Raw genomic sequence first — 10,723 nt, 5'->3', positions numbered from 1 at the left:
CTAATGGTATATATGGTCAACATCTTGGTCGTGCATGCCAACATTAACATAGCACCTGTTTGTTTGGTAAAAAATAGTGGATACCTGATAAGTTAATTTATAGTTGATAAATTACACAATTAGATTTATTCTAGTTAGTAAAACTATTAGCAGTTAAGTTAACTAGTCTGAAACAATGTGAAGATCACTGAGCCAGACTAAAAACAACCACACAAATAGTTTAGATATTACATCTTCATTCAAAATTTTAAAGTATCGGATATATAAACCCTCTTTAACCAAACCCTATATCAACTACTATATCAATTTTCCTAAACCTAAACCCTCCAACAAACTTGGGCAGTAACACAACTGGAAATGAACAGGATAGGGTCAATAGTCATAGTCAGTGCATCCTAAAATGAAAACATTGCCTAAAAATGGGTCCTTATTAGAGCAAACCTACCTACAAGCTGTACCAATGTAAAACTAGCTTTAGGAATCCGAGGGCTAAGTACTCCGGTGGATTATAGTGCAAGTAATGTCATGTCTAGTATACCATAATGCACAACCTATGGCCTAGGAAGACATCCATTGATCACACAAAAAATATTTTCCGGTAAAATTTTACACTACTAAAATATATCTTCCGATGAAAACAGGAGGATTCTGAGCAATGTGGGGGGGAAAGAGCAATTACCAAAAGATCATATTACAACTAGACTAACAAACATGGACTGAGCATCATCTAGCCCAAATCAGAACCAGGCCCAATAGATAGTTTTAATTTTCTCTGATTATCAAAAAATATATATTATTTTCACTACCAAAAAATTATAGGACTTTCTTCATGCACTGATTTCGTTAAAATATTCACAAGATTATAACTTTTTTTACACTACTGGTTGATCATAGTGAGTGTGCATGGGGGTAGTAGCAGCTATATAAGAGCTTTTATTTTTCAACTTAATTAACCTTCTTGAGAATTTGTCACAAGGGTTTGAGGACCCCTTACAAAAAAGCTGTCGAAACTACTGTTGTTCGCAGGACTTGGCTTCATGTGAGTAGTAACATTTTTCGTCGAAACTAACAAGTGAGGTAAAGAAAAATGTTCGCCCCAAATATCATATTCATACTCATCCGCTAGTCCTGCCTCTTGAGCTCGAACATCTTTTTGGTTATCAAGTTCTGATCCAGGAGCTCGAGCATGCGAAGTACCAGCACATTCTGGTGACAACAACGAAGGTGTAGGAGCGCCTGCATGAAACGGAGAAGTAGGAGGTAACTGAACAGTTATATTAGTACTCGCAGTGCTTCTTGAAGCTGAATGTGACACTTGAGGAGAAGCAGGCTTCAAAACAGAACCTTGGTTGCTTATAGAATGTCGCGCAGCCACTGATGTTGTTGAACTATGAGTCTCAAGCGGTTGCTCCACATCAGAAGACAATGGCCAGTTATATTTAGACGTAGCAAAAGCTACTGGTGATAAAGGAGATGAGGGTGTCGAATTCCCACTTTGACTACTTGAAACTTCAGACAATGCTGCTAATTTCGCACCGAGATTCTTCCTCTTTCTTCTTCTCCCTTTTTCTTTACCAGTTTTGACCACAAGATGACCACTCTCAGATGCTTTCAAGTGTTCAGAGCTCGCAACTTGAGTATCCGACGAACAATGGCTTTCAGAAGTCTGCATCAGATGCTGAGATACTCCATGTTCAGATTGATTTCCTTGACCATATGAATAACTGCCACAAGGGGACTCCATTAAATGATTTATATTATTAGTCACAGATAGCTTACTCTTTCTCGGGCTGTGATATAGCAAAGAAGTTTTTCCACCACTTTTCATGGCGGTGGTGTGGACCAAGTTATTGTCGCTCTTGGGAGAGAAATCCAAGGATTCCATTGCAGTGCTTTGAGGGGATACAAACCAAAATACAAAATATAGTAAGGATGCAACAAGAAGGAATCCAGAAAGAGTTTTTTTAACTCGCATCCAAAACACAGACTTCTTGCAGTTACTTAACATGTCATGCGAGAAACTTGCCTTCATCGGATACAGGAAAATACCAGTATCCAATGCAAGTTCAAGATCTCGATGCATCACAGCTGCAGAAAAATCAGTTTGGTAGGACATTGTAAGTTTGATTGATTCCCCAGGTTCAAGAGCAAAACCCCTACAATGAAGAATCTTGAAGCCATCCAACCCACATTCTCTCCCAGAAACTCGGATACTTTTCACCACTAACGGCAAGTCTCCTGTGTTCTTGGCATATAACTCTTTCACTAAAGGTTGTGAACAAACAGAAGTCATCTCTTTCGTATGAAGTAAAGAGTAGGGAAGAGAAAAATTGAGCGGCTTCAGCATTTTAAGATTGAAATCTACACTCTGAACATGCTCAGAGCGCTCATCAAGCAAAACTAGAGAAAGCGACCCTCCAAATCCCCGTAAAGGTATTGACTCAACACCTGAAAGATTGTTTCTTACCAATGCTGAACCACTCCAGCTGCAACTATCAGATGGGAAAAAAATAACTGGCCCCAAAGTTACACGATCATAGGGATGCACATAAGCCTCGGTCAGCGCATTCTCTGGTACTGAAAATCCAAACTTCGTTGGAGTAGCACCTTCATCGACAACCAAATTACCAGAAGAAGAAGGGTTTAATAAATCATGTAGTCCCTTACACTCGTTAATTAGTTCTCCTGAATTCAAGATAAGCTGCATTGTGACTGGATGTTGGCTTGGATTCTTCACAGTGATCCACCTAGAGACATAACTTCCGACCTGAATCATTGGAAATAGTATCTCTCGGTCCTCAAGTACAGACAGGCCACTCATTGTTCCTTGAGACTTCCAGTTTTCAAGAACTAGCTCGTCTACTGATGTCTCTAAAACCTTCATGCAAAAACAAAAAATAAAATTAATTCAATAATTATTGGAACTTGGAAATTGATAAATATTCAACAATGGATAATTTAAAGAAAAGTAAGTTAACTTAATTCCAATATGAATAAGAATTCCCTTGATGTGCATAATGACCGCGTAGACATGCATAGAACAATTTGTGATAAGAAAAACATATTTATAAGACTCAACACTCGGTAGTTGACATTTACATTTACAAATTAAAAACAAAAAATCAACTTTTATATTCAAATAAATACAGATAAATCAACTTTTATGTTCAAAAATAATAAAGATAAATCAACTTACCTTGACACTTGGTGGCAATTCTGTGCTTCTGTGGACATACCCTGCCCTCATATTGCGAGCTTCGATATGTTTAGACTTGTCTTCTATTCCAGCAGATGAAAGCCTATGATGTTCAAAACAAATATGTAATATGTCCTCGCATGGAATCACAATCAGGGGACTAGTTGAGTCATTTGTTAGAATCGACAGTTTGCAGTTCTCTTGCAAGTCGGAGACTTTAGGTGAATCCAAGTGCATGTGATGACTACAATAAATAATGCCAACTTGTGTAACGGTTCCAGGGAGAAGCAATAAGCCTTCCTTGTACTTCATATGGAAAAGCTCCACGTCAGCAACTTCTAGAACTTTAACAAAACTCAAAATATAAGAGGCGTCGTTCCTTAGAGAGATAGTGATGGCAATTTCACCACTATCACATGTGGCAAGACCCTCAAGTGTAACTGAAATAAATTTACCAAGTGTGTCGGAGACAGAATAAGTATCAACTTCAGCTTCAATAGGAACCATAATAGTATCAAATGTGTCCTGTGAGGACCTCAGCAAATGCAAACAAAAAGCACCGAAGATTTTTCCTTCGAATCCAACTGTAATATCCATCTCAAAGAGATTTTCAGAACTATGTGGACCAATATCCCACTTCCTATGTGGCCTAATTGCTACTATTGGTGAACCTACTTGGCTACTCTTCACGACCAAACGATCTTTAATCGTTGGGGAAGGACGAGTATCAAAAATATGAAAATCATTTATGCTACAACTTCCTTCAGTTTCAATGAAATTATTATCTCCTAAAGAAAATGATATCCAAGCAGTTATTTCATCCACATAAAGCGGTTCGTCGAAGGGATTGAACAACGAAAAATTCCTGCTCAATCTTCCACCAGGAGATATTTCCACCCCAGATAACGGCTGAATTCCAAAAGGAGACTCGGTAGCATATCCTTTAGCCTCTACTACAAATCCACCATAACTTGTCTGCAAAATTAGGCTAGCTGATGAGAAGCCAAGAAACTTAGGGAAGAAAACGAAATAAATTATAACCGATTCACCAGGACTTAGCGAAACCTCGCTGAAGTTACAAGGGTAGAACTGTAAATCTGTGCTGAACGGTTCGTAGAGGTGCAACGTGCTCTCATTGCATGTATTTTCCACGGTTAAAAAAGCTGCTGAAGAAGAATATAAATATTTTTGTCCCCAATCCAACACAGTAGGGCCGATCTTTATGTTAGGGGAGACAGAACCATCCAAGGAATTTGATTCGAACGACACCTCAGAGCTCTTTGGCCGAATATGTGTTGACTTCAGCTTATGTAAAGAGCCTCCACACGAGGAAATGTCGTTTTTACGATCAATCTCAGATTGAAGAGACGGTACCTCATTCACTCCCCCTTTTGAATTCAGCGAACACGAGATAACCCCTCCACTAAGTAGCCTAAACACACCAAAGTCAGATGACCAGCTTTTGTTACTTGCCTGCAAGCTATCTTGATCTAATTTTTCACAAAGTGGACTTCTGTATTGACTACCAGATTCTTCTGTAGAAGCTTCCTTTGTAATTTTCTCGTCACGAAAAAACCCATCCAACAACGAAGGAAAGCAAAACAAATGACTGTTTGGACACACATTTTTATAACTGTTGTGAGCAGCTGGAAACTTATGGCCTAAACGAGAATCACTAATGGCGGTGTCTGAAGAATCAAAATGGTAACTTTTCTCAAAAGATGCACAAGCATCATAATCTGGTGAATTTTGTACCGCATTCACAGAGCATGGTCCATATGCAACAAGGAAATATAAGATATACGACAGAATCACATGACAAGCGAATTTTCTGGCCAGCTGCGACAATCCCCTAGTCGAACCACAATAACATGTTGTTAGATTTTTCCACATCATACAAAACAACTAAAGCATGAAATGTTTTCACTGCTAGAAAATAATTAGTTTAATTTGATACACTGTCAACAAATCACAACCGGTAGTTATGATCAAAGTCGGACGTTTTTGTATAATCTGACAGCTATGATTGATTGACAGCGTAGAAAATCTTTACAAGGGCTGTTTATATGAATTAAATCCAAAATTAATAAACACATTTTTGCAAACATAAAAATGACAAGTAGCCAAACATAAAAATAATGAAACTGTGAAAGAACATTTTGAGAAAAAATGTCATTTAAGAAAACCTTACATTAATTTATAAATAAATAGCAAAAGGCTGCAAAAAAGGGGTAGGTTTAGAAATTAAAATGACCAAGTACTAAGATACCAAAAAATTAACTAATTGCAGTTACACTTCACAGCATTGATTACATAACAAGTAATTCCATTCTTGACACCAACACCATGTGTTATATACGTTAGATTAATATTAATACCAAGCAGCATATAATGCCAAAAGTAAATAAATAAACAGCATTTACACAAAGCTAGGAACCAATTATAGAAATTCAGCTTGGCGTGCTAGAAATAGAAAAGACAAGAATCCTTATCTCCACCGTTATTATGTGAAAAATGAAAAATTTAATTAATTATCATATCAACCATGCTTCAATAAATCATCTATAAGAAGAAAAATTAAAACTTTGTGAACAAAAATAGCATAAACACCTAAATAAACCATTCTAGCTAACACATGAAGTAAAGAACCATTAAACCAAAAAATTTCAAATGAAAAATAAAATAAAATAAAATAAATAATCAAAGTATTCACTCTCAAAATGAAAAAAGAAAGTATCTTTAATCTTTGTTCAAAGTTCAAACCATATACCTTAAGCAACACAAAAATAGTTACAAAGGAAGAACTCAAAACACACAGACCCCAAAAAAAAAATGAAATTTTTTTACTTTCTAAAAATACCCAATAAAGAAAAAACAGTGATGAAGTTGAAGAAAATGAAAAAGTTTGAAAATTTAATGAAAAATCATTGAAAATAGAAAGAAATGAAAAAGAAATTTATTGAAGTAAGTGAAAAATGGTGGAGAAAAAGAAGATACCGGAGAGTGAACATGAAGATAGGGTTGATGATGATTAGGGTTTGAAGGTCCATAGAAGAAGAGAAGAACCCATAAGAAGTTGAAGCGAATTTGTAGGGATGATGGTTTGGTTTTTCACTGCGCTTACAAGAAGATGAATGAATGGTTGGTTGCAGACAACAGTGGTAAAAGAACCACCCAGTTTAAATATATAAATACTCCTATGTTTATGTTTATTTATTTATGACTCGGTTAAAAATAAATGAAAATATAGTAGTAACTAGGTTTGGTAAGTTGTTTTTGTTTATTTTATGTTAAAAAGATGCTTGAATGTTCCTGAAAGGCAATCCTTGATTTTTAATTTATTTATTTTTTGAACTTTTTTATGATAAATATATAAACTTTTTTTTAAATAATATATATTCAGTCAAAAGGTTATTAATTGTTTTTTTATTCAAGAGTCAAAATTTTATTGCACTAATTTTATTTTATTTTTTAAATTACTGTATTATTAGTTACATCAATTCAATATTTTTTAATTGTGTTTTTATTTATCTTAGTAGAAATGACAAATGATATTGAAACTCACACACATAATTACGAGATCCTGAATTTGAGTCCGAATAAAAGTGTTTGATCTATTAAAATTTATGAATTTTTTTTTGTCAAATAGTCTAATGGATAGAAAATCCACCTTAAAAGTGAATAAGTGAATTTTGGGCCTACCAACTGAGGTAAGCTCATCGAAACAATATGAAAATATTTTTTATTTGTTGTTTATGAGACTTTTTTTAACATTCATATGTGTCCATGAATTAATTGCTAATTATCTGGTGTGAGATTTCCTAAACAAGACTAGTGATGACAACGGGCGCCCATGGGTGCGGGTTTGATACTTACCAAACTCACACCCGAAATCATCAACCAAACTCAAACCTAGACCCAAAGACTGTTCGGGGTGGCAAAACAACACCCACGTCCACACCCATTGGGTTCGGGTTTTTTCCACCCAAACCCAAACCCGCAGCACATTTGAAAATAATTTGCAAATTTAAGAAATTAAATTCCAACATAGACTTTGAATTAAATTACAACTAAAATTAAGGTCTTCCAAGGAAATTCAAACATAGACTTTCAAGAAATTACAACATAGACTTTTAAGAAATTAAATTACAACTAAAATTTAAAGTCTTTCAAGAAAATTGAGGGAGACTGTGGGGATAATTAGGTAATTATAAAATTTTTTGGGTGGGTGTATGAGTTTCGGGTGTGGGTTTGACTGATACCAAACACACACCCATATTATCGGGTGTCACCCGAACCCAAACCCAGTCAAATCGGGGTTCGCCCATTGACTTGGGTTTGAGTACGGATGGGTCTCTCGGGTTTGAGTTTTTCTGCCATCCCTAAACAAGACTACTTCTCAGTAAATGGATTTTGAATTTTTTTTTAAGAAGGCAAATAATTATATTAAAAATAAAGACACAAGCAGTAAAAAAAACAACACGTAATTGTCATCTTAACTGAGACACGACCATAAACAAGTCAAAGGGTTCAACCACCACATATTCAAATCAAAATTAAAACTTTTTTATGAGTCTTCAGCCACCACCAAGCTATGATTTTCACCTTATTGACCAACTTCTCAACCATGGAACATCTTTACGAAATAAAAAGGAATTACAAAATTGCAATGCATGCTTCTTAATGATATTTAGAAGAGGACCAAAGACATTTATCCACCGTAGAATCTTAATCCAAAGCACCTGAGAAAAAACGCAATCCAAGAACAAGTGATTGAAAGTTTCAACGATTCCACACCACCTGTGCACACTAATGGATCCAGTAATAACAATCCACGCCAAGCCAAATTATCTTTTGATGGTAACGTATTATTTAATAATCTCCAAGCAAATAGAGAGACCTTTAGAGGGGCATTCTTGTTCCAAATAACTTCATCATGGGATGTCACCTCCGTTGGAACGACCTGAGGATGCATTTGATAAGCTCCCTTCACTGAATACTCAGAATTTGGGTCAGTTACAGATATATTTTTATCGATAGCTAAATCAAATAACCAACTAAAACGAAGACAAAGAACCTCCCCATCCAACCATCTATCTTTTCAAAATAAAGTATTTTCACCATCTCTCACCATTCGCCTAATATTATTCTCAAACCATCGACCTACGCTCAAACCAACCCTATTGCTAACATCACACACATTCTTCCACCACAAAGAAGAATTTCGCCCCACCTCTCTTTACCCTACCATCCCCCGCACCATATTTGGCTACCAATACCTTAAACCACAAACCTAGAATTAATTCTTATTCCAAACTCTTACAATTTCAAATAGGCTCAATCTCAAAGCTGAGTTGAAATTACACAACCTAACAAATAAAGTGAGAATTGAATTTTCTACACGCAGTAGTTAATTTGATCGTTTGATCTTAAATCAACAATTAAATTATATTTTTTTTTCTATGAAAACAGTTAAAATTAGTTTATTATTTATATAAAATATCTGAATTTAAAATTTAAACCGTTAATTTTCAAATCAAAAGTTAAAATTTATTACATCATAAAAGTGCATGGAATTCCTTAAGCAGAGAATTCCTTTAAGCAAAGTGGCATCAGTGCATCACTGGCATGGCAAAGTCACTACCAAGCCCACCGCTCAATTGACTACCAAAGCACTTTCATTGACTTTTTCTTCTTTTGATAATACTTTTATGGGACTTTCCTTTTCATTCAGGTTTGTTTGGTAAAATATTTCTGCAAGGATATAGTAAATTTTAATTTTTTATGACGCAGCTATATATAGTAATTGAGAATTTAAAAGACAGTGGATCGAAAAGGTAAAATAAATGTACTGATCAAAAAAAGGTAAAATGTACGATAAATAAATTTTGTTGTGGTGTTATTATGTTTGTATGAATAAAATTTACACCAACTATCAATAATATCATTGTTAAACTGTGATACTGTGCACGAAAGTTCAATTTAGGAGACATATTACATCATATAAGTTGAAGTTTTGAATATGAATCTCGAACTCGAACATTTTACTTAATCATCCATCTTAAAGGGTAAAGTGTCATTAAACTATTTAATAATTGTGATATTATATTTTAAATTATTTATGTGGTATAAAATATGATTAGATTTATGTATTGCAGAAATTACATTTTAACTCACTTCGTATGGTGGTAAAGGCTTAGAACTTTAAAGTTAAGTGTGATTTATGTCATTTCATTTCAATTAATTCAATATAGTGTTTATGAGGCTGAATTGTTCTTTTTAACGAGCATGAATTAACATCAATATCGTAATATTTGCAACGTTGTACAATCATTTGCATTAGACTTTCATAACTGCAATAGAAAGTGAGTTGACCTCATAAGTCATAACTCTTAAAAGATACTAATTTTTTTTTTTTTACTGTAAAGATACTATATTTATAATTATAATTCTGTGTTTAAAATAAGTCATAATTAATAATTTTGTAGAAATAATCAGGCAACCAAATAGTATTGACAAGTACCTAGTATTATTTATAGAAAAGAAACTAATATACATCGATAAATAAACATATAAATTATTATAAAAAAATAAATAAACACCGATCGTTAGTTGGTTCAGTGGTGATTGATGCCGAATTTAACATGTAAGACTATGGTTTGATTCCATACAACTGCGATTGAGATAATGCTATAACCACTTGATATTAGAACTGACCTATAACTATACATTAGACGGTTTAGTGAGTTAAATACTTTATGATGAAAAAAATAAAATAAACATACAATTTTCTCAAGTGGTTGTCATGTAAGCCTGTGGATGATCATGCATTAGTTTGTTTATTATTTATAAACACGCATTAAGTTATTAAGTTTTTTTTTTACAATATGCATTATTATGTTTTTTTTTTCAGTAAAATAGACCCGGTCAAGATTTGTTCTAAAGTCTATTTTGTAGCACTATTTTGTTCTTTAAAAAGAACTAGACTAGTATTATTTTCACAAAACAAAACCAAGAAATTGGTTTATCGATGTTGTTTTTGCTTCATGGTTAAGAATGATAATTTCGTCCTTTTGTGCTTTAGCCTTTACCAATGTCAAATCCTCTATCGTCAACTTCGTTGAAGGAGATGCAAGTGTAAAACTGTCGCTGTCCATTGCACTGTTCTGCCCACTCGAATACGCAATACTCACACTACGTTGACCCCCCGTTTCTATTACGTAGCTACGTAGCCATTTGAATAAGAAAGAATGACATTGATATCTAATAGGATAAAAATTAGGTGAATACTTCTCTACCCTCATATAAATTGAGGGTAGTTGCCCTATGCTGATGTGGCACCAATGAAATTCATCCACGTGTATTTAAGTCAAACATAATTAATTTTTTACCATAAATTATTTTGACTACTTTTATTTTCAATTAATTATATTTTATGTTACTAGTTTTCTTTAATTATATTTTAGACAATGTGTAAATATAATTAGAATTAATTTGATCATTAATGCTTGTTTCTAAATATTATAT

At 34.1% G+C, this 10,723-nt stretch overlaps 1 protein-coding gene across 1 annotated transcript; it reads right to left on the bottom strand.

The window, feature by feature from the left end:
* Nucleotides 1–773: 773 nt before the first annotated feature.
* Nucleotides 774–6,409, bottom strand: LOC123903722. The gene is made up of 3 exons (XM_045953302.1): nucleotides 6,194–6,409; nucleotides 3,197–5,048; nucleotides 774–2,878 (listed from the first exon to the last, which is right to left on the bottom strand). Exons 1-3 carry the CDS (start codon nucleotides 6,244–6,246, stop codon nucleotides 950–952), a joined length of 3,834 nt encoding a protein of 1,277 aa, XP_045809258.1. The 5' UTR covers nucleotides 6,247–6,409; the 3' UTR covers nucleotides 774–949.
* Nucleotides 6,410–10,723: the final 4,314 nt, after the last annotated feature.

This window comes from Trifolium pratense, linkage group LG2 (assembly GCF_020283565.1).
Source record: "Trifolium pratense cultivar HEN17-A07 linkage group LG2, ARS_RC_1.1, whole genome shotgun sequence".
NCBI lineage: Eukaryota > Viridiplantae > Streptophyta > Magnoliopsida > Fabales > Fabaceae > Trifolium > Trifolium pratense.
Note: the sequence above shows the minus strand (reverse complement) of the source record. Positions and strands in the feature narration are given on the sequence as shown.

Coding starts and splice junctions, on each gene's coding strand:
- LOC123903722 (XM_045953302.1), bottom strand. CDS start 6,246: ATGGACCTTCAAACCCTAATCATCATCAACCCTATCTTCATGTTCACT. Junction 5,049..6,193: donor ATCTTCATGTTCACTCTCCG/GTATCTTCTTTT, acceptor TGGTTCGACTAG/GGGATTGTCGCAGCTGGCCA. Junction 2,879..3,196: donor AATTGCCACCAAGTGTCAAG/GTAAGTTGATTT, acceptor TTTTGCATGAAG/GTTTTAGAGACATCAGTAGA.